Below are 24,307 nucleotides of genomic sequence, written 5' to 3'. Positions count from 1 at the left end.
CATATATTGAAGCACATAAAGCAGGCACATAAGGCATCACTCCTAGATCCTTAGTCCTATTCTAGAATGTTGTTCTACTGAAACAGATAAACATACATAAACTTGTATGGGTACATTGGGGAATACTTACTTGAGCTCTGATACCAACTTGTAACATCCCAAAAATTATGGACCAAAAATTTCATTTTTAATTAAGTGAATTGCAAAACGTTAGTAACAAAATATCATTCGACCATAGCATTTGATAAAACATGTCTCACGTTTGTAAACCAGAACGTAAATCACAATAATATCAGAGTACAAATCCCATAATGTATCATAGTGCGGAAAAACAAGAGCGTGTGTGTGATATGCTGCTACCGCGCCAGCTCCTTCCCCTTGGCTGAAGAGCTACCTGAAACAACAACTAAAAACCGTAAGCACGAAGCTTAGTGAGTTCCCCCAACGTACCACATACCAAATAACCATATAACATACAAATATTGTCAGGCATATCTGGGTACCCGACCTACCCCTTCGGTCCTCTTGGCTGGATAATGACTAGCATATCTGGGTGCTGGTCTCCCCTTTGGTCCTTTCGACCGGATACTGACTAGCATATCTTGGTGCTGGTCTCCCCTTCATTCCTTTCGACCGGATACTGACTAGCATATCTGGGTGATGGTCTCCCCTTCGATCCTTTCGACCGGATACTGACTAGCATATCTGGGTGCTGGTCTCCCCGGCTATAATTTCCATAAACATTAAGTCAGATACTGATAACTAATCTTAGGGTAAAATGACTATTTTACCTCCGATTGAAGTCAACATCCTGGTCAAAGTCAACTTCCTGGTTGACCGGACTCGCCGAGTTGGCTCGCCAACTCGCCGAGTCCCTTCCATCTGTTCTAGTTCTACATCGGTTTCTACTCGTCGAGCTTAGCGAAGACTCGACGCGTTCTTCCTCGATGCATACATACTAAGTCCAAGTTCATCTGACTCACCGAGTTGAAGAACAACTCGTCGAGTCTAAGGCAATCTTCATCGGACTCGCCGAGTTGCTCATCCAACTCGCCGATTCCACGGCTAGCTTCATAGGACTCGCCGAGTCCATCGTTCTACTCACCGAGTTCATTCAGTCCTTTTTCTATACACACCTGATTTTAGCCATGCAGCAGCTCCAAACCACAGATCTAGGCTTCTAGGGCATGCTTATCACGTAAAGTTGCAAACTTTACGTGCATGCATAGCTTTAGAGGCTTCAAATGTCCAAACTAAGCTCTTAATGGGGTTCTAAGCTCAAGAGGGACCTTAATCACCAATATGACCGAAACTTAACACTTCAAGAAGGTATTGAGAGTCTAGATCTGAAGTATAACCCAACCATAAGGTTTCTCTTCAAGGATTTGGGGTTTTAGGGCTTAAAAGCAACAATTTAAGGACAAACAAGATCTAATAGATCAATAACAAAGATGGAAACTTTATTACCAGAATGGATGACCACAAATGAATGTGTTCTGGATCTAAGTCCCCTTCCTTGACCTCTTCAACCTCTCCCTTCTTCCACTTGCTCCAAAGTGTACCAAAAGTCCCTTCACAAGGCAACAATCACTCAAACTTACCAATGAAGGCTAGGGTTTTCGATAAGGAATGCTTTGAGGGTGATGGGGGCTGAGATGGGGCTGTAAGGACATTTAAATAGGGTGCAAACCCTAAGGATTAGGGTCTCCTCCTGATTGGCCTACTCGCCGAGTCCAGGCGTGGACTCGCCGAGTCCAGGCGTGGACTCGCCGAGTAGATCACTTAAAGCCCGCATCCACTCGACATCTACTCGGCGAGTTAGGGCTACAACTCGCCGAGTATCTCTTCCCAAAAGAACATTTAATCAAAAATAAATACGTACCAGGAACGGGGCGTTACACATAACCAATTAATACTTCTCTTAGGAGTAAGTCATTCGTGACTTTATCACTAAGATTGATCTCACTCACTAACTTGGTTTGAATGCATTCCATGTTATGAATCAACTTATGTGTTTACTTGATATATTACCTGCTGTCATTTATGTTTCCATATTTTTCCGCAACTAACTATCTAACTATCTAACATATTAACTTATTATTGTTGAGCTTTTAGATCATTTGAGATTAATTAATTCCTCAACTATACTTGTTCTAACGTTTGTTCAATTGTGTCTCAAGTTTTTCTCTCAACAATTGGTATCAAAGCCATAGTGGTTGCTTTTTGAAAAAAGGAACTTTGATTTTTCAAAGGGCCTTCTATACCACTGAAACTCATTTTCTTGAAAACAAAAATGGCAAAAACACTTTCTATAAATGTTTCCAATAGTGTTGGTGGCTCAAATCGAGCTCCAATATCGGTTGCAAATGAATATCATCACTGGTCTTAAAGAATGGAAAGATACTTAAGAAGACTTGGTAGAGATGTATGACGATCTGTTGAAGAATGACCACATGTTACTGTTCTTACATGTGTTTAAACTGATGGCACCACATCCACATGCATATTAATATTGTGTCAAATTTACACATGAACACGACAAGGTGTCATGTTTTTTTTTTTTTTTTTTTTTTTTTTTTTTTTTTTTTTTTTTTAAATACTAGATACGATTATGAATTACAATTTCGTTAAAATTTCTTTTCGTTTTAGGATAAACAGAAGTTCTTAAAATTTAGTGGTAAAATCCTGATAAAAACCTTATCTAACCTAATAAATAAATATCATTTTACCACATGTTTTTTTTTTTTTGGATTTTTTTTATTTTTTTTATTTTCCACTTATCATTTTTTGAGGTTTTTGATTTTCTTACATTAAATTTTCAAAATTTATGGTTATTTATGAAATGCTTTCATTATATTCGTGTAAAGTTATCATTATATTAATTTAAGAATAAATTCACATAAATATTACATCTGTATTGATTTCCTTTCTTTTTTTTTTTTTTAATTATTTTATAAAATGTTTAATGCTTATATATAGATATTAATTTTTATTTTTAATAAACCCATATAACATACAGATCTCATACCTAGTAGATTAATATGAATTTCAATTTTATCATAATTTCCTTCATGTTATTCATTAACATCATGCTAAATAGAAGTTATCAAAGTTTAGTTATAAAATCATGATAGAGACCCTAAACACGAACATAAATTTTATCATAAATTCATTTGGTTTTGTCATTTAACTTATTGATAGCCATAGGGCTAAATAGGAATTCTAATAACCTTAGAGGTAAAATCATAAATTTCAATTTTGTCATAGTTTCATTTGGTTTTGTCATCTCTACAAGGACACCTTCATGGCTAACTAGAATATTTCAAAATTTAATGGTAAAATCATTAAAATCATGATAAAAATTCTAAAGACGAACATAAATTTCAAGAGCTAAATATTTGAATGAAATAGTTAATTACTAGATTTCGTACCCAAGAGCTAAATAAAAGTTCTAATGAGCTTAGTGATAAAAAAGTCACCCATATTCTAAAAAGCTTAGCAATCTAAAACAAAAAAAGTTTAGCGTTTGAAAGCTTTCTCTATATCAGAGCCAGGTTTCGATCCTGGGACCTGTGGGTTATGGGCCCACCACGCTTCCGCTGCGCCACTCTGATTTAGTGATTTGAATACTTTTAATATTTATATATTATGAACTTACTTTAAGGCATTTGGCAGGTATATCCACTCTCTGGTGATAAGAGATTTCCTCCCGTCTTCTGTTCTTCATACAGCGAAGTACAACAATGGCGACTATTCCATGTACTGTTCAACTCATCTTCGCGAGTACAGACACAAAACCCATGAACAGTTCGATCCCAGTTCTTGGTAAACTCAATTCACAGTTTATGGGAATGCGTAAAGGACTCGGGTTTTGCAGGCGAACTTCAAGAATTGGACCTAGTTGTGGTTCAAGAACCACCTGTTGGTTCAAGTTCGGTAAAAATGGCGTCGATTCGGAGGGTGCTGGTATTTACGGCAGTCAATCCCGCGACGATTTTGATCGGGATGATGTCGAACAGGTATCCTTTTTAACTGTTTCAATTGTATGGAATTCTTCTAAATTTCTAATCGCTTTCGTACATTACATAATCAAATTCTAGACTTCATTCGTTGGGTTCCATGAAAATTAATGGTTATTGGAGCAATTTATGACAATTGACATTAGAATTATGTATTGGGCACTTACGTATACTGTTGAAGTAAGTGAAAAAGATGATTCATTGTATTCTGTACCAAATTTGATGTGGAATTGAAAGCTTTTGGCAATTCCATGGCTGTATGGTGATAAGACACCTACATTTGGCCCCAATTTTTTTTTCCAAATATAATGTTTTAATCAATTTTAATTTTATGCAGTACTTCAATTACATGGGTATGCTTGCTGTCGAGGGAACATATGATAAGATGGAAGCTCTGTTAAGCATGAACATTCACCCTGCTGACATTTTGTTGATGATGGCTGCCTCTGAAGGCGACAAGCCCAAAATAGAGGAGCTGTTGAAAGCTGGAGCCAAATATGATGTCAAAGATGCTGGTGGAAAGACTGCACTTGATAAAGCAGTAAACGATGAAATCAAAAACTTCATTCTAAGTTTTACCACTCAAAAGGCATGATCTGATCTTCAACACCCAAAATTAAAGTTATTGTTGTTATGTTTTAGTTTTACTGAGATTTTAGATAAAAAAATGTATAATATCATTGTTCTTTTGAGATGATAAATATTTGTTAGCAGAAATGCAAATGTAGTAGTTCAAAGTTTTACTTGATTGTTGAATGGCCTTGATAATATGTGGTTTATGTACATCTATGGTTATCCTTGTATTTCTGATGCTTCTATTTTCTTCAAACTTCAATCATCAGTGACATATAAGACATAAACGTTTTAATCTGCTTCAACTTAACTTTGGTATCTCTCTTTGGTTCTTTGTTTGTAATTGTATTCCCTGGTACTTTTATCTACTTCAACAATGATGACTTAAATGTTTACTGAAGAACCAATATATAAATGTTTTTGTAGGTTCACCACCTACCACCCAATTAAGTTCACGACGATATATGGATTAATGGATTAAGTTATGTCCCTACTAAGTCAAAAAGAAACAATACCATCACATTCCCAAAAATGTTATCATGTCACTGAACTTTTAGGACCTTTTGGTGCATAGGAGATCATAAACCTTGAAGGTTGAAAGGTATGAATGATAAAAGTTGTGGGTGGGTTATGGAAAGTTTGATTAATGGAGCAACTATATCTATATGAACTCATAAGTCATTTACTCGATAAAAGGTTCATTGTAAGTCAACCTACTAGAGTACTAATGTACTAGTCTATGTTTCTATCAATAATAATGACATTCATTGTAATGGTGTTCAAATCATATGCCCTTTTATTCATACGTGTATGTCACTGACTTCATCTTGTTGAGGTCTTCACACTCCAATCTACATGTAACTTTTTTACCAATATATCTCTCATGAGAAATGAGAATTGAGTTTTGTTGTATCAAAAGCCATTGAAAAATAGATTAAATAGTGTGCGAGTTAGTGGTTAAAAATAGATATCACATTGCAGATTAATGACTTCATTAACATAAATAAATTTATGTTTTATTAATAGAGTCCTTATTTTTTTTTTATAAACTTATAACCTACTCTTAAATGTTAGACTTATTTTTTCTTTTAACAATACATACAAGAATAATCACATGTAATATATATGTAGTTTTAGTTAATTATATGCTAGAAAAAGTATATATAAACATTAAAAATTTTATGTTATAAATTTATAAATAGATAAAAGGTTTTATAACCTAAAACAGAAATTGAGATATTGACTTTTAGTTTCTTATATATGATAACAAACTACGTTATACACTAATTAAAATATATCTTCTGAAGTATTATTTGTCCAAATATAATAATACAATATTTCAAAAAGTTGGTATATTTCAATAAGAAATTACAATTAGAAAGACAATTAGGTGGGTTTAGACTTTAGACTTTCAGTTTCCGAATTCAAAATTTGATTTTGATTTTTTCAGCTACGAATCTTGATCGTTGCTTTCACGTTGGGTATTACTGAACCACCCAATTAAAAAAGCAGTTGGGGTTGGGGCTTTTCAATTTCCAATTTCAAACCCTTCCTTCTTCTTCTACACTGGTGGTTCTGTTTTTGCACCACCGCAGGCACCACCGTCAATTTCATTTGCTGTTTCTAAACCAACCCATAATCACAATGTCAAGCAAATCTTTAAAACCCACAAAACCCCCAGTAACACCATCTCCACCTTCTTCACGATCATCTTCACTATCTGCTCATCTCGCCATGGTTGAACTCAGACAAAGAATCTTGACATCACTCTCCAGACTCTCGGACCGAGACACCCACCAGATCGCCGTCGAAGACCTCGAAACCATCATTCAAACCCTCTCACCTGACGGCATCTCAATGATCCTCAACTCCCTCTACGACGCCACCAACGACACCACCACCAACAAACCCGCCGTAAAGAAAGAAGCAATCAGACTCCTTTCCTTCCTCTGCGCCACCCACACCGAATCAGCTGCCAGCCATTTGACAAAAATTATAGCCCACATTGTCAGGAGGCTTAAAGATTCCGATTCCGGTGTTAAAGATTCGTGTCGCGAATCAATTGGACATCTTTCTTTTCTGTATTTGAAGGGTGAGAGTGGTGATAATAATATGGGGTCTGTGGTTTCGTTGTTTGTGAAGCCTTTGTTTGAAGCTATGAATGAACAGAACAAAGCTGTACAAGCTGGTGCAGCATCGTGTATGGCTAAGATGGTGGAAATGGCTTGTGATCCACCAGTTTTGACTTTTCAAAAGCTTTGTATTAGGATCTGCAAGTTCCTTAATAGCCCTAATTTCTTGGCAAATTCTGCCCTTTTGCCTGTGGTTTCAAGGCTTTCTCAGGTTTGGTCAATGCTTTCTACCTAATTATTCCTGTGTGTAAAGAATTCCATACCTACATTTGATTCTTGAAAATTTACTCACTTAATTATGACACTTGTTGGGTTTTGCAGGTTGGTGCTATTTCTCCACAAGCCTTGGAGCCACTGCTTCAAAGTATTCATGACTGTCTTAGTAGTTCTGACTGGTCAACTCGAAAGGCAGCTGCTGACACTTTAATTGTATTGGCTTTGCATTCAAGTAACTTGATCAAAGAAAAACCAACTTCTACGATAACAATACTTGAAGCAATCCGCTTTGATAAGGTTCTTTTCCATAAACTACCTACCTTCAAGTAAAATATCCATTTTGTTGAATACATCAAAATCCTGGATTAATTGATGCAGATAAAACCTGTTAGAGATAGCATAACGGAAGCACTGCAACTATGGAATCAAATTGCAGAAAGGTGTGAAGATCAAAAAACACCTGGTCATGGTGAAGATTCTCAAGTACAATCCAAGTTGTCAAGAAAGGAGCTTCCGAAGTTGGATGTGAAATCAATAGAGACCCCATCAAAGAATGGTGAAACAAAGTCTCAAAATGTAGCCGAAAAGACAACTGGAACGAAAAAGAAGCCGCCTCCTTTAAGTGATAAGGAACAAAACCCCGAGTTCTTTCAAAGACTCGAAACGAGGGTTTCAGGTGAAGTCGAAGTCGTTCTCCCCCGTAGACTCCTCAAATCATCAAATACACAAAACGAAGAGGAACCAGACATCAATGCGGAGTCAAAGTCAAAGTCAAAAGAGGAACCGGTCAACTTGCAAAAACAAGGTGGTGATCTGTCTTTTAGAAAGCGAGAATTCGAGAGTAAAGGAAATTTGTTGGGCATCCAAAGACAGTTACTTCAACTGGAGAGACAACAAGCTTACATCATGAACATGTTGCAGGATTTTAAAGGTGGATCACGTGATGGTATGGTGACTTTAGAGAACAGAGTGTGGGGCCTAGAGAGAGTTGTTGAAGACATGGCACGCAGTTTATCATCAGCGTCAATGTATAGTCAAAGAGGTAGTAGTAGTAGTAATCATATGGTAGGAAAGTACAATCACAATGGGTTCTCTGAATTATCATAACAGGGGATATAATAATAATAATAATAAACATATGCAAATAGGGTTAAGAAAAGGCGTGGATAGGGATAATAGGTTGCGGAAAGGGGCTGGACCTGGTCCTTCAGCAAGAAGTGTTTGGCAAGCTTCAAAAGATGAAGCCACTTTGGAAGCAATTAGAGGGGCTGCACCTGCAACTGATCATGAGAAGAAGAAGAATGCTGTTTTGACTGCTTGGAGAAATGCAATGGATGGAGTTTGTGAAGGTGACATGGATGTGGCGTTTGGTGAGGTTTTGTCTACCGGAGATGATCTTTTGCTTGTGAAGCTAATGGACAGGACTGGGCCCGTGGTTGACCAGCTGTCGGCTGATGTGGCAAGTGAAGTTTTGCATGCGGTTGCTCAATTCCTTTTGGAACCTACCTTGTTTGACATCTGTTTGTCCTGGATTCAACAGGTATGACCTCTTTATCTGACTATTTTATTGGTATGGGTAATGAAGAAACACAAAAAAAAAAAAAAAAAAAAAAAAATTATTTTTTGGTTTCTGTTATGTTTGTAGATGCTGGATACAATTGTAGAGAATGGAAATGATGTGATAGGAATTCGTATGGAAGTGAAAAGGGAGATTTTGGTGAATTTGAATGAAGCTTCGTCAACTATTGACCCTCCACAGGACTGGGAAGGTCTGATGCCTGACCAACTTTTATTGCAGTTGGCATCAGCCTGGAATATTAGTATGCAACACTTGAACAAATAGTATCTCATTTTCATTCTTGAATATAATCACTTATTTATGCAAACAAGTTTTTTTACCAATTTATGTATCCATGTTTCCGTTTTCTACTGGTTCTTGCATTATTTTAGCAAGTTAACTAAAAAAACGCATAAATTGGTAGCAAACTATAAGATGATTGAAAAGTGAAAACTCATTGTATATATAAGTGATTAGCCTTTCTTGCATAATATACACGAACAAAGATGATGAAATTTGTATAGATCTAAGCTTTTATATGGTGGTTCTAAGTGTTATTATTATTTTTTTAAAACTATACAGTAATGGCTTGGTTTTTCATGTGCTTTTACTTTATTACAAAATCTTGGGGACAATTGATTTTTTGTGTTTGTTTGAATCATTGGAGATATATGTACATGAAACTGTTTTGCTATATTTGTTATTAACTTATCATAATACATACCCAAGAGAATTTTCATAATGGAGTGCATCTATTACCTAGGTCTCTTGGTTGTTTACATCGGAATATAGTTGCCATTCAAGGGCTTTGACATGCACTCCAATGATTTATCTACTTTCGTAATTGGAGGTGATAATCTCTTCTTCATAGATGAACTACCCGACAGATAGTAAAAGTAGTCTTGTGAGTGAAACAAAATTTTGTATCATTTCAGTGTTGTCCAAATAATCCTTCAAACAAACACATACTTTCATTGATTCGGAGGTGAGTTGTGGGCTTAAAAGTTTGATGTCATTTGCTACTCAAGGCCGAAGTTCATTTGTGTTTACCGCATATATTAGAAATCCAGTTAAAAACCGGTTACCCAAAAATCAGTTAAAAATACGTTCTGTTGTTTTCATTTTTATTTATTTATTTATTTTTTAAGAAAAACCAGTGCGTTTTTATCATTTTTAGAGGGAAGAAAGGGGCCTCAAGCCCTGCATGCCAACATTCAAGAATCATAACATATGGCCAATATCGGGCTTTTTAATAAACAAATCACGATCGTAAGCCCATTTACAAAGATAAATGAAAGGCTTTTTAGTTTTCATCAGATTTTTTTTTCTTTCACTAGAAATAAGACATCACACACGGCGGACACATGAAAATCTAAGAGTAGTGGTACCATTATTTTTCTATCAAATATAATAATAGACCTAGCAAATGAGTTTGTGTCGGGTCGGGTCGGATCAAGACAAAAAACCCATGAAACAAGTCAAACTCAAACGAAAATTAGTTTGAGCAACACTAACCAAATCCAAACTTTAAACCAAATATTTTAGATTTGATAAAATTTGTAACTTGACTTATATTTCTTTATTGTTGGACCAAGGTTATCAAGATCGAGATTTTAGTTACGATAATTTTTTTACTTTGCAAAACAACAGTCATAAAATCGAATTGCAATCATAAAAATTTCTACCTAATAAACATTTTTTCTTGTGGTAGCTATAATTATCTATCTCAAAAGGTTTATCATATTTAAAGAAATTCCAAAACAAAACATGATGTGAAAACAACTATTATAGTTTAAAACAATTAAAAATTCAAACTCACGTTATATATATATATATAAAACGTGAGTTTGAATTTTTAATTGTTTTAAACTATAATAGTTGTTTTCACAAAATATAGATGGTCTCAAATGAACCTAACCCTATATATATATATATATATATATATATATATATATATATATATATATATATATATATATATATATATATATAGGGTTAGGTTCATTTGAGACCACCTATATTTTGTGAGACCGTGAGACGTATTTTTTTATTATTTTTTTTAATTTTTTTTAGTTAATTCATGTTCCGAAGATAATATTTAAATTTTTTTTTTGATTTTTCCATTTATTTTGCATTTTAAAATTATTTTTAGAATATGTACAGTGTAATATTCTATTTAGAATATTTCACGTATTTTTAAAAAAAATAGAATTTTTTTTTTATTTTTTTTAGTTAATTCAAGTTCCAAAAATAATATTTAAAAAAACAATTTTTAGATTTTTCCATTTATTTTGCATTTTAAAATTATTTTTTAGAATATATCAGTGTAATATTCTATTTAGAATATTTCACGTATTTTTCAAAAAAAAAAAAACATAATTTTTTTATTTTTTTTATATTTTTTTAGTTAATTCAAGTTCCGAAAATAATATTTAAAAAAAGAATTTTTGGATTTTTCCATTTATTTTGCATTTTAAAATTATTTTTAGATTTGGTCTTACGGTCTCACAAAATTAGAATGATCTCAAATGAACCTGAACCTATATATATATATATATATATATATATATATATATATATATATATATATATATATATATATATATATATATATATATATATATATATATATTTTGTAGTCGTTAGTAGTTTAAAAAAAATAAAACCAATGAAATAAAGGGAGACGGGGTGCGGTAGCCTCCCCTCAATATGATCCCGCAACACCCATGTTGTGTTCTGGCTAGGGATGTCAACGGGACCAAACGGGAGTGGGAATAGCTGCCCCCGCTCCCGCCCCCGAAATCAATTGTTGCCCCCGCTCTCGGTCCCGCCCCCGGCTCCCACGTTTACATAGCCCCCGGTCCCGCTCCCGGTTACCTCCATCACCCTCGGTCCCGCCCCCGTTCCCCCGGTTCCCCCGCTTAAAATTCGTTTTTTTTGCTAAACGACTATTTTGTGTTAGGCTAAAAAGCTTGTTTTTAATAACTTTAAAAGTTTAAAACATAATCTTTTAGAAACTAAACAATTAAAAATTCAACATTACGAATTCAATATTACAAAACGACAATTCTATCAATCTTAAAAATATAAAATATGACAAATCCAATATTACAAATATAAAATACTTACATATCCAAAAATATATGATCAGTTCACTACCTCTTCAATATCTATTAATTGAAAACGGGAAAGTGAAACCTAACCTACACTTAAAATTAGAAAATCTATTTTGTATATGTATTTTATATTAAATATATATTTTTTACATAAATGTACAACCGGGGCCCCGCGGGAGTACGGGACGGGAATACCAACTCCCACTCCCGGTCCCGAAAATAAGCGGGGTTTAATTTTGCCCCCGCTCCCGCTCCCGCTCTCGGTTTTTTAAAAAATTTAGTCCCATACGGGATCGGGGTCCCACGGGAGCGGGGTTCCACGGGGGTTTTTGACATCCCTAGTTCTGGCTATGGTTTCGTACCCCTCACCACCTTCCCCGATATACTCCGCTCGGCCTTATCTACGAGCAAGTGCCACAACCTATCATCTTTTCCTAGACTCCTTCATCAAATTAACCACACACACTACTAGAAAACTTGATCAATAGCTACAGTATAATACGTAGCTATTCTGTAGCTATAAGCAGATAACTACGGAACTGCTACGGAAAAATGGTTGTAACATAATGGCCCGTGGCTAAATTATAACTACAGATTAGCTACGGAACCGCTACAGAATAGCTACGGAAAATTCCGTAGCTACCATAGCTACGGAATAGCTACGGAAAAAAATAGCTACGAAATTCTTACGGACTCGCTACGGAGCTAAATAGCTACGGAATAGCTACGGATCTAGATAGCTATGGAATAGCTACAGACCTAAATAGCTACGGAAATCCGTAGCTATTCCGTAGCTAACTTCATTTTATTTATAAAAAAAATAAAAATTTAAAAATTTCCAATTTTTTTGTCAAATACCATATTCAATTTACATTATTAAAACAGCAAAATAGCAATAGCAAAATAGTAAAACAACAACAACAACAATATCACAAAACAACAAAAACAGCAACAACAATCTGCAATAGCAAAAACAGCAACCAACAATAGGAAAAATAGCATAAATGAATGTAATCAATATCATTGTATAGCTGCTGATCATGGGCTCCAATCTAGAATAAACCAATTGTAATTATTAAAAATAATAAATAATAAGAAGAAACTTCAATGCTAATAAAGGTACAAAATGCACACCTTTGTATTAAACAACATTGAATATATAACTTACATCTTGGGAGGAAGTCAAAAGGGCTAAGTGAATAAAGAGCACCAAGAAACACCTGCAAGCAAGAAATAAGATTCAACAATTCATTCAAAACTTAGCACCTAAAGGCATGTAATAATAATAAATAAGTAAATGAAAGAATGTTGTTGTTTCTTAACTGCAATTAAAGCAATCTGCAAAGATAAGAAACATGTTTATAAAGGCAACCGAAACATTTGACAAATAAAAGCAACCGAAGCACTTGCTGTCACAAGAAACTCACAATCATCAGATTTCTTCAGAATTGCTTCAAGAAGAAAAAACTTAGGGTAAAGACAAAACTACCCCCCTTTAATGTCTAGTGCCAATAGTCAAGTAACCTACCAGAATGAAAATGCAAGCACCGCTAGCAAAAAGGCAAATGTAGTGCCTAACATTCTTGAGAACATCATGAATCCCTGCATTCTGCTGTTGGGATAATGTTGCTTTCGGGGTCAATTTGATAATTTGACAAGAGCACATAGGTCACTTGCAAGGCTGAAATGGAGCAACGTGTTTCCAATACTCATTGATACAACCACCTGTAGAAAGGTAAGATGTCATTCATTGTTGCTTGATTTGAAACAAACTTATAATGTATAACTAATGAAAGACTCTATAGATGTTTCAACACCATTTTTAGTGATGACATGCTCATGGAAGCAACTACACCAACAAACAATTTCTCAACACAAGAACAAAGACTTTTATCCTAAATAAAAAAAAGTATTCTCAACTAATTTAGCAGTTTGTATGATTTACTTAACTAAAGGAAAATTAACCCCTCTATGTTTAGTTATCTGAGTAGTTCAATACACCAACAAACAAGAAAAAAAGAAACAAACTCACCTTTCTGATGAGATATACTAACTTAAGTAAGCATCAACAGTTCTTAGGGATCGATATTTAACCCATTAACAACAACCAAACTTAATCCCAGTAGCAAGAAGCACAACTTTGACAAATAGAAATTTAGATTCTATGATCTTATAAAACAAAGATTTAATAATAAAAAAACTGAGCATGAAGTAATTGAGCAGTAGAAATCGGAAAAAAAATGAAGTAATCGAGCATGAAGTAATCAAGCAGTAGAAATCCAAAACTCATCTTGCGGTTGTATACATGAAGTTAATATCAACAAAAAAATGAGGGTTTTACTTGGAGATTAAATCGAGCAGCAGAGAAGTAGTCGAGGTTTTACCTGGAGATGAAATCGAGCAATAGGGAATAAATCGACCTCTGGAGATATGCGATGGAGAAAGAACGAGAGACGAAGATGCGACGAGAACAGAGTAGCGGTAGTCAGGACCGCTGTAGATATGCGACGAAAAGGTTGGAGGAGGAGTTCACTGCAACCTCCGACGCCTCTTCTCATAATCTCCCAATCACTGCCAAAAACCCCCAGATGCTGCCTTCTGTTCATCTTCTTCGATCTACCAATGAACGAAGACCCCGACCCACCGTTTGTATGGAGATTGCATATTGAAGACAAAAAGGTGGGAGATTGGAGTGGGCGCCTGGATTCGTAAGGGAGGGAAACAAAACCTCTAAATATTTGGGGGAATGAAATTAAGCGGTAAAGAAAACCTAGAGAATTTTTGAGGCGGCACACTCAAAAAAACGCAAAAAGGGAAAAAAATGTGGAGGCAACAGGATTCGAACTCGGGTTTCCTCTATATAATAGAAAACATCTTACCATTCGGCCGGGCATGCCACATCCGTTTAAAGCTGGTGTCTTATTAGTTTTAAACACTCTATTATTATTATTATTATTATTATTATTATTATTATTATTATTATTATTATTATTAATATTACTATTTCTATTATTTCTATTATTCTTATTACTATTATTATTTATATTATTATTATCATTATTATTATTTGCAAAATGGGTTAAAGCTTTATTAAAATACGTTTCACGTTTGATATATGTATAAAACATATATAATACTTATTAATATTCCATAACTAATTAGCTTTCCGTTAGAATTCTGTAGAATTCCGTAGCTATTTCGTAGCTAAATAGTTACGGATTTTTTTTTCCGATTTTTCGGGTGTCAATCTTCGTTTTTTTCTCTTCGTTTTCTTCACACTTCTATTGTACATGATTATTTATATTTTCACCAACTTATAGCTATTTTTATCGTTCATAAAGTTGTGTGCCCCTTCCGAATATCTTACTCGTTTAATGGTTTAATATTGTAATACTTGTTAATATTTGTGATTTTTGATACGCATACATGTAGACCCATACACACATACATAAAAATGAACATACACATACATATACACATACATATTCAAATACACACACATACACATATGCACTTACATACACAAACATACATGCATACATAAATACATACATACACATATTACAAATATACACATACACATATGGTGATGGTGATGGTGATGGCGATGGTGATGGTGATGCTGGTGCTGGTGATGGTGCTGGTGATGGTGGTGGTGGTGGTGGTGGTGATGGTGATGGTGATGGTGATGGTGATGGTGATGATGATGATGATGTTGATGATGATGATGATGTTGATGATGATGATGATGATGATGGTGCTGGTGATGATGATAGCGGTGATGATGAAGATGATGGTGGTGTTGGTGGTGATGATGATGATGGTGATGGTGTTGGTGGTGGTGCTGGTGGTGGTGGTAGTGGTAATGGTGGTGGTGTTGGTGATGGTGATGGTGGTGGTGGTAATAGTGATGGTGATGATGATGATGATGATGATGATGATTATGATGGTGACAGATCCACAATACCTTTCACGTATCGCAGTTGAGGAAATGTATAGCCGATGAATCAGCAGTGGTTCCATTAGAGGATATTCAGGTGGATGCGAGCCTGAATTACGCCGAGAGACCAGTAGCCATCAGGGATCGGAAGATCAAGGTTCTGAGGAACAAGGAGGTACCTCTGGTGTTGGTTCAGTGGCAACACCGGAAAGGATCGGAGATGACTTGGGAGCCGGAGCGTGAAATGCGGGAGCAACATCCGGAGTTATTTGCAGAATGAGACTTCGAGGGCGAAGTCTAGTCCTAGTGGGGGAGAGTTGTAACAGCCCGGAATTTCAGGTATTGTTATAATATTGTTTTTGGGGTGTTTTAGGAGGGGACTCGGCGAGTTGGAGCCAGACTCGCCGAGTAGGACCACAGACTGGGTCGCGGGTTCGCGACTGGACTCGACGAGTCCATTATGGACTCGGCGAGTCTGCGCTGTTCAGCGGAAACCCTAGCCGTTCGGTTTTGGAACGTATATAACGGACTTATAGGCCGTCATTGTCCGTCTTTAGCGACTGAGAAGAACCCTAAATCGGTTGTGGGCATCTAGAGCAAGGATTGAAGGCCATTGGTGATCTTGAAGAAGTTATTGTGCAAGGAAGAGAAGGGTTTGGCTAAAGGAACAGCAAGGGAATCAAGTTCTGAGGATTAGGGACACAGAGAGTGCATTATTCAGGTAATATTTCGGATCATATTCTGCTATGTTGATGTGTGCATGGATTTAGGGTTTATGGAACCCTTTTGTGACTAGATTGATTATTACCCTTGTTCCCCAAACGATTATAACCATGTATTAGGACCTTTAGAGGTCCAGAATGTCCCATGCCTGTGTATTTCGGGAATTAAGAGAGGTTTTGGATTGGAATCCTTATGCCTTAAGTCAAAAGGTAAATTACAAGTCTTGGGGTGTAGCATGAGCACCTAAATGAAGGTCTTACATGTTGTACCAGCTTAGGAGGACAAGACCTATGAATGGTCAGGACAATACTGATCTCAGGAAGCAGTTTGATCGACTGCATGGCATGGACTCGCCGAGTCCGATGAACAGACTCGGCGAGTAGCTCGGAGATTAACTGGGACTCGTCGAGCTGTTCTTCAGACTCGGCGAGTGGAGTCGGGGTGGCCCCGCGATTCTTCCACGAGGAACTCGTCGAGTCAAGAGGGATACTCGACGAGTAGAAAGGGAACATCAGGATTTGGTGAGGACGTCTAGACTCGCCGAGTCGCCTTAGCACTCGCCGAGTCCGGTCAAGTTGACCGTTGACCGTTGACCGTTGACCAGAGTTGACCTACATGTGATTTCTTAGGGTCAGTGTCTTGAAAGATAAAAGTATTAATAAGGGATATATGATATTATAGGGAGTCTGTAGCTCGGCGGATCGAGTGCGAGTGATTTCAGGAGTCGCTAGCTTTCATTACCCACGAGGTGAGTCTTCTCACTATACTGTACTCGGAAGGGTTTGACTGTGTGACCGGAAGGTCGGATATGATATGTGTTATAAGTGCTATAAATGGAAAGGTAATTGCTATGCGTGCTATGTATGTTTATATGGGCCGGAAGGCAATATGTTATGTAACAAAAAGGTCGGATATGATATATGAAATATGTGCTATATGTGTTAGGATAAATGTATTATTTGCTGTGTATGTTTATGGGCCGGAAGGCAATATGTTATGGGCCGGAAGGCGATTATCTCAAGGGCCGGAAAGCGATTGTGTTGTGGACCGGAAGGTCAGGGCCTGGAAAGGCGTATATGCGTAAGTAGTATACTGGGGAACTCACTAAGCATTTATGCTTACAGTTGTTATGTATGTGTTTCAGGTACTAGCGAGGACCGTGGGAAGGCGCCGGCATGACGTGTACACACTGTTGATGTTTTGAGATCTTGGGGATTTTATGATTGTATTTTGATATGAAATTTGGAATAATTATATTTGGTTGAAATAAATCACTTATTTTAAATGAAAATTTTGTTTGAAAATTTGCATTGTTACAATGGTTGTGGTGGTGGTGATAATGGTGGTGATGTTGATGATGATGGTGGTGATGATGATGATAATGGTGGTGGCGATGGTCGTGGTGATGATGATGATGATGATGTTGGTGGTGGTGGTGATGATTATGAAGATGATGATGGTGATGTTGATGATGATAATGATGGTGATGATGGTGATGATGATGGTGGTGGTGGTGATGTTGATGATGATGATAATGATGATGGTGATGGTGATGGTGATGGTGATGGCGATCGCGATGGTGATGGTGATGGTGATGGTGATGGTGATGATGTTTATGATGGTGATGGTGATGATGATGGCGGTGGTGGTGGTGATGGTGGTGGTGGTGATGATGGTGGTGATGATGATGATGATGGTGATGGTGATGGTGATGGTGATGCTCATGATGATGATGATGATGGTGGTGATGATGGTGATGATGAAGATAGTGATGTTGGTGATGATGATGATGATGATGATGATGATGATCATCATCATCATCATCATGTCGGTATACGTGTTTGTGAGATGTATGTGAACGTATTCATAAGAATTATTGTGTTAAACCATTAAACAAGTAATGGATCTCGTATATGCACACGACTTTATGAACGATATTAATAGCTATAAGTTAGTGAAAATATAGATAACCATGTATAGTAGAGGTGTGAAAAAACGAAGCGAAAAAAATGACGTTTGGTTCCCAGAAAATCGAAAATAAGAAATATCCGTAGCTAAGTAGCTACGGATTAGCTACGGAATTCTAACGGAAATCATGTTCCGTAGCTATTCGGTAGCTAATTAGCTACGGATTAGCTACGGAATATGCTTTCTGTTAGAATTCCGTAGCTAATCCGTAGCTAATTAGCTACGGATTAGCTACGAATATTTCTTCTTTTCCATTTTTCAGGTACCAAACGTCGTTTTTTCCGCTTCGTTTTTTTCACACCTCCATTATACATGATTATCTATATTTTCACCAACTTACAGCTATTAATATCATTAATAAAGTCGTGTACACATACGAGATTCATGACTCGTTTAATGGTTTAACACGCTTATGATCTACATTCACATATAAATACGCACAAACACGTATACATACACACATACACGTACACATATACCACAACTCTTTCATGTATGTAAATATACATATACAAAAATAAATTCATCACAATTTGGTGAAAAGTATAATAATTACATTGTTAAAACTGTGAAACGAATACTTGATTCCGAAGGTGCACACGACTTTATGAATGATATTAATATCTATAAGTTGGTGAAAGTATATATAATCATGTATAGTAGAGGTGTAAAAAAACGAATCGAAAAAAACGACGTTTGGTGCCCGGAAAGTAGAAAATTAAAAAATTCTGTAGCTAATTCGTAGCTAATTAGCTACGGATTTTTCTTATTTTTGATTTTTCGGGCATTAAACATCGTTTTTTTCTCTTTGTTTTTTTCCCACTTCTATTATACATGATTATCTTTATTTTTAACAACTTATAGTTATTAATAGTGTTCATAAAATCGTTTGCACATTCGAGATCCTTTACTCATTTAATGGTTTAATATTGTATCCGTAGCTATTCTGTAGCTAATTAGCTATGGAATAGCTACGGGTTAACATCTGTAACTATTTCGTAGCTATTTCGTAGTTAATTAGCTACGGAATAACTACGGACTAGCATCCGTAGTTATTCCGTAGCTATTCCGTAGCTAATTAGCTACGGAATAACTACGGAATAGCATCCGTAGTTATTCTGTAGCTATTCCATAGCTATTCCGTTACTAAATTAGGGCGTCCCATTCTGTAACTAATCCGTAGCCATTCCGTAGCTAATTAGCTACGGAAATTTTTCCGTAGCTATTATCCGTAGGAAAACACCCTTTTTTCTAGTAGTGACACTCAAACAAAGATGAGATACATTTTACATTGAATGGCATACAACAAACAACTGAGATATAATGCTATGTCCGTTTTATTTTGCATAGTTTTTTTAGTAATTGCACAATAATACAAAAAATAAAAATTAGATTTTTTTTTACTCTCATAAAATCGAGTAGTGGTTAGTTATTTTTTTTTTCTTTCTTCTTGCTCAAATAAGAAATAAATATTAATAGAAAAGTAGATTATTTTGTGGGTTTATAATGTGTATCTATAACATGTAATTATCATAAAAGTAGATTGTTTCGTGGATTTTCTTTTAAATTGGAATTGAAAAAATAGACATTTTGACCCGACTACATTATCTTGACAATTGCTCAAATGATCCTAACTTACCAAATATGGATCCGCCTCGAACATCATTTTACTTGACAAACAAATAAAACAAGTAATAATTATTGTAGAAAACATGTATTAATTTAGAAAAAAAAAGATATATATTTAAATGAACATAAACAGATGAACCTATATTGATATTTAGATTAACATAAAGTCATAAACGACCTTTAGGAACATAAAGAACAAATAAGATCATTGCTCATTTCGTATAACTAAAGAACAAAATCTAATCTTATTTACATTCCTTTGTTTATTAAAGTAACATTCAATCTTACACATTTGGCATTGCCCATTTTAATGCGAACCGTTGACATCCCCAACTCCTTTATGACCTTCGTTTTAACCCAATTGATCTTTAAGTATCCCTTAATCAATGCAACGAGCAATGGTTTATACTTTATAATTCTTTAATTTAAGAGTAGTCAAACTTGCATTAAACTTTTATAATTTGGAAAATAAATATTAGGACATGGACAACAAGTTTTATGGCGGAGAAGCCTCCGCCTCCACCATGCAATCGTGGTCAGTTGGTTCTCTCCATGACCGTGGTCGCAGACCAAACTTGCGGAACACCGCCATTTCCAGAGCCTCATACACCCTATGCTTATCCAAAAACCTATCCCAAACCCCACTCACAATGCAGTAGTTTTTATACGGCGGCGTGTGGTGACCGACGTGATGTGATGGGGATAACAACACTCCGGCGTCTTGTAGCGCCACCACTATTGGTGGCAGCTTGCTCTTTGTTCCATGAGCCCAAGCATGGAACTGCTGGCTAAACATGACACACCCACTAGCCACCCCCAGAAACCCCATCACCACAGGTTGATCATGGTAGATCAGATTAATCGGTAGCATTGTAAATGTTACGCCACCTGCTAACAGATGTAAGTTATTCGCAACCTGACGCTTAGTAATTTTCCAAGGCCACTTATGGTGGCCCAGAGCCATGTCACATTGCGCACCGATTAACGGAGTTGACGCATCGCCATAATTATCAATGCCCCAATGGTATATACCGGTAGCAAGATCTGAAAACAAGTAGCCGGCGAATCCAGATAAGACGGGTTCAAGCCAGATGTGTGAGTCGATTGATCCGATGATGGAATTGGCTAAGGACAGGACTACTGTTGTGGATCCGGTGGTCAGCCATGCGCGATGAAGCCAAGTCGATTTGAGGCTTGGGTCGACATCGAGTTTTGGTTGAGTAATGACCGGCGTTGTGTTGGCGACGAGTTTTTGGAGTTTAGGCCTAGTGTTTGGTGGTGTTGCCGTGCAATAGACATGGCGGTTGCGGTGGTGGTGATGGTGGCCGGTTGTAGCAGCAGCATGTTGGAGGTGGTGGTGTTGCGGTAAGATGGACATTATATTGCCGTATTGGGATTTGAGTTGGAAGTTGCTTGGTGGAACCGTCGAAGGCGGAAGCCAAGGGTGGACTGTGGATGGAAATAAACTGTGGAAGGTTATCAAATATATATACTAGGCGAGTAAATACTCTATGTCTCTGTAAATTTTCAGAACTTCATTATAGTCTAAAAAGTTTTTACTTTATATTTTCACTCTTGACATTTCTACATGTTTTATAAATGTTTATAATAATCTATTATCATTAAATAGCAACATTATCTTATCAATAAAACTATTAACTTTTATATTTATTTAAAAAAACGATAACTTTTTGTATCTATTTCTCCAGAAAAACATTGTGGTTTTAAAAGTAATATTATTATTAATAATAATATTATTACTACTATTAATAATAATTGTCTTTATTTCTAGTTTTGATTCGTTTTTTTAATGGTTATTATGTTCAAATATAAACAAGAAATAAAGTGAAATTTTGATTAAAAAAAAATCAGGATATCTAATAAATCCACATATTTATGAAAGTTTAAAAGCAACTTATATTTCCCTTAAATTAAGAAATAGACATTTGCATTTTTGTGGCATTAATCTTCAAATCCGATATTTCATCCCACATGATATTCCTGTATGTGTTCATCATCTTCTTAGTTCATTATACATTTGGCAGACACTACTAAAAACATAGGTACAGGGACAGAAAGACGAAGAAAACTGGATGTAAAAAAAACCTTGGTCGCTTAATGGTCAATGACCGATTACCGACGGATTTCGACAGATCGGCGAGCGATTAGCTCGTCACCAATGCTCATGAAACCAATTAATTTTGTCGTAGTTTCCTCGCTAATTGTCCTCACGAATTTGTCACTGATTTCCGTCGTGAGATCATTGGTGTTAGTGATGGAACATGTAATTGTGCTTCTAGTACTCTCTCGATGTTAAGGTAGAGCTAGTACAACCGACGACGAAGAGTGGAGGCTGATTTAGAGAGTGAGTTGTGGATAATCTCATTTTTGGGTGGAGAAGAAGTTTATCTCCTTTAGAGGAACTTGGTTAACTTTTTCAGTGGGACCGGGGGGTGGGGGTGGGGGTTGGGTTAAGTTCTAAGTAGTGAGAAAATAAATATTAACGACATATTGGGTTATTTTTTCAAGAAACAAGGAAAATCAGAGTATGTTAATCAATCATATCAATACATCAGGGTCAAATAAAATGGAAATCGCGGTGTGTGTGATGCGATCATCCTGAGTTCATGACAGGAAGGAGTTGCCGTAGAAAAGATGCGGTGGTAGTGTCTGAAGAGACCTGAGTTGGTTGGGTGGTCGGAGGCTACAATGCAGGAGTGTTATCCTAAAAATCGTGTACTACAGCAGGCTTCAAGGACGAAGCCTAATTTAAGTGGGGGAGAGTTGTAACATCCTAAACTTCAGAAGTATAATTTAGGGGCTTATGTGTAAATTAAGGAGTCTACTCGGCGAGTAGGTATGCCTACTCGTCGAGTCAGAGGGTTTTGGCCACGTGTTAAGTGACCAACTCGCCGAGTCGGCGACTGGACTCGACGAGTTGGTGTTGGGAAGAGAAAACCCTAATTTTAGGGTTTGCACCCTATTTAAAGGACCTTAAGTCCTTACCTCAGCCCCCTTATCACCCCTTGGCGTCTAGAAGCAACCCTAACCGATCCAACCCCCCATTTTGAGTGTGTAAGGAGGGAAAGTGTGTTTTGAAGCAATTGCAAGAAGAAGGCTTAGAGTTTAAGACGATCATAGAGGAGCTGGTGGATTCGATTTCTCTGCTCAATGGCATCAGTTTGAAGGTAACAAGTCGTTACCTTGACCTTGTTACATCTAGATCTATTCATGGATGAGATTTGGGGTCACTTAGCATATTTAGGATCCATTTCGGGTTTTGGGTCTAGATCTGAGGTTACAACTTCAGATCTAGACTTGTCTAGGTCCATGAAATCATAAAGTATCAACCCTTTAGCTTGTTTATGAGCATTCTTGTCATGAACCTTCTCCCTAGCTTGTATTGAGCGAAAATCACCCTACATACACGTAAAGTTTACACCTTTACGTGAGAATCATGCCCTAGAAGGTTGGATCTACAAATTGGAACAATTGGTTAGCTCATAATCGTTAGATTATGGATTAGAGAGAAGGAACTCGGCGAGTCGGGCCGCCCGACTCGGCTAGTCACATTAGGGTTGTGAGTCTTGAGTTGCGATTCAACTCGGCGAGTCTTCTAGTGTTTCCTCGACTTTTGGACACGTTTGGACTCGACGAGTTGCCTGAAAACTCAGCGAGTCAACGAGGGTTTCATGACTCTGTGAGTTTTGGAAGAACTCGATGAGTCAGTATAGTGCACTCGGCGAGTCAGGTCAACATGGACTGTTGAACTCGGCTGTTGACTTTGACTTTGACTAAGTGTAACAGCTCAAATTTTCAAATAAAATTTTCATTTAAAATAAAACATCATTATTCGACAAAAGGATTTATTCCAAGTTTATTGCAAAAATATAAATAACGAATCCCCAAGATCTTCAACAATGGCAGTGTGTATGTGTCACGCCGGCGCCTTCCCACGGTCATCACTAGTACCTGAAAAACATAAACACAACTGGTAAGCATAAATGCTTAGTGAGTTCCCCAGTATACGACTTACCCACATACGCCTTCCGGCCCGGACCTTTCGGTCCACATAACATTGCCTTCCGGCCCGTAACATAATCGCCTTCCGGCCCATAACATATCGCCTTCCGGCCCGTATTATATTGCCTTCCGGCCCATAGTATTTTGCCTTCCGGCCCATAATAGTATAAAACATAACACATATAACATATCACACATAACACATAAGTCATACATCATACCGTTCTTTCTATCACATAAAGTCTCGCCTTCCGGCCCGTATAAGCATACATCACATATAAAGCATCTACCTCTCTAGACATAGCATAAATATAACACATACGACCTTCCGGTCACGCAGTCAAACCCTTCCGGGTGAAGTATAGTGAGAAGACTCACCTCGTAGTATGCAAGCTATAAACCCTTCGAGC

The 24,307-nt window shown here is 36.7% G+C and overlaps 2 protein-coding genes, 1 long non-coding RNA gene and 1 pseudogene across 3 annotated transcripts; 2 read left to right on the top strand and 2 right to left on the bottom strand.

Annotated features, from left to right (window-relative positions):
* Positions 1–3,687: 3,687 nt before the first annotated feature.
* Positions 3,688–4,802, top strand: GDC1 (Ankyrin repeat family protein). Its single transcript, XM_078958391.1, has 2 exons — positions 3,688–4,019; positions 4,357–4,802. The coding sequence occupies exons 1-2, from the start codon at positions 3,744–3,746 to the stop codon at positions 4,612–4,614; spliced, it is 534 nt and encodes a 177-aa protein (XP_078814517.1). The 5' UTR covers positions 3,688–3,743; the 3' UTR covers positions 4,615–4,802.
* Positions 4,803–6,057: 1,255 nt separating this feature from the next.
* On the top strand, positions 6,058–8,869 carry LOC145048982 (TORTIFOLIA1-like protein 1). Its single transcript, XM_078997652.1, has 5 exons — positions 6,058–6,935; positions 7,046–7,237; positions 7,319–7,982; positions 8,089–8,480; positions 8,586–8,869. The coding sequence occupies exons 1-5, from the start codon at positions 6,237–6,239 to the stop codon at positions 8,781–8,783; spliced, it is 2,145 nt and encodes a 714-aa protein (XP_078853778.1). The 5' UTR covers positions 6,058–6,236; the 3' UTR covers positions 8,784–8,869.
* A 4,067-nt stretch (positions 8,870–12,936) lies between these two features.
* On the bottom strand, positions 12,937–14,360 carry LOC145045155 (uncharacterized). Its single transcript, XR_013681776.1, has 3 exons — positions 13,999–14,360; positions 13,143–13,339; positions 12,937–13,023 (listed from the first exon to the last, which is right to left on the bottom strand). It is a non-coding gene; the product is annotated as an uncharacterized LOC145045155 (long non-coding RNA).
* A 5,676-nt stretch (positions 14,361–20,036) lies between these two features.
* On the bottom strand, positions 20,037–21,334 carry LOC144997453 (fatty acid desaturase 4-like 2, chloroplastic pseudogene; annotated as a pseudogene).
* Between the last annotated feature and the right edge of the window lie 2,973 nt (positions 21,335–24,307).

The sequence above is a fragment of the Lactuca saligna genome, chromosome 5, assembly GCF_052625555.1.
Source record: "Lactuca saligna cultivar CGN05327 chromosome 5, ASM5262555v1, whole genome shotgun sequence".
NCBI lineage: Eukaryota > Viridiplantae > Streptophyta > Magnoliopsida > Asterales > Asteraceae > Lactuca > Lactuca saligna.
This window is presented reverse-complemented; position numbering and strand designations above follow the sequence as displayed.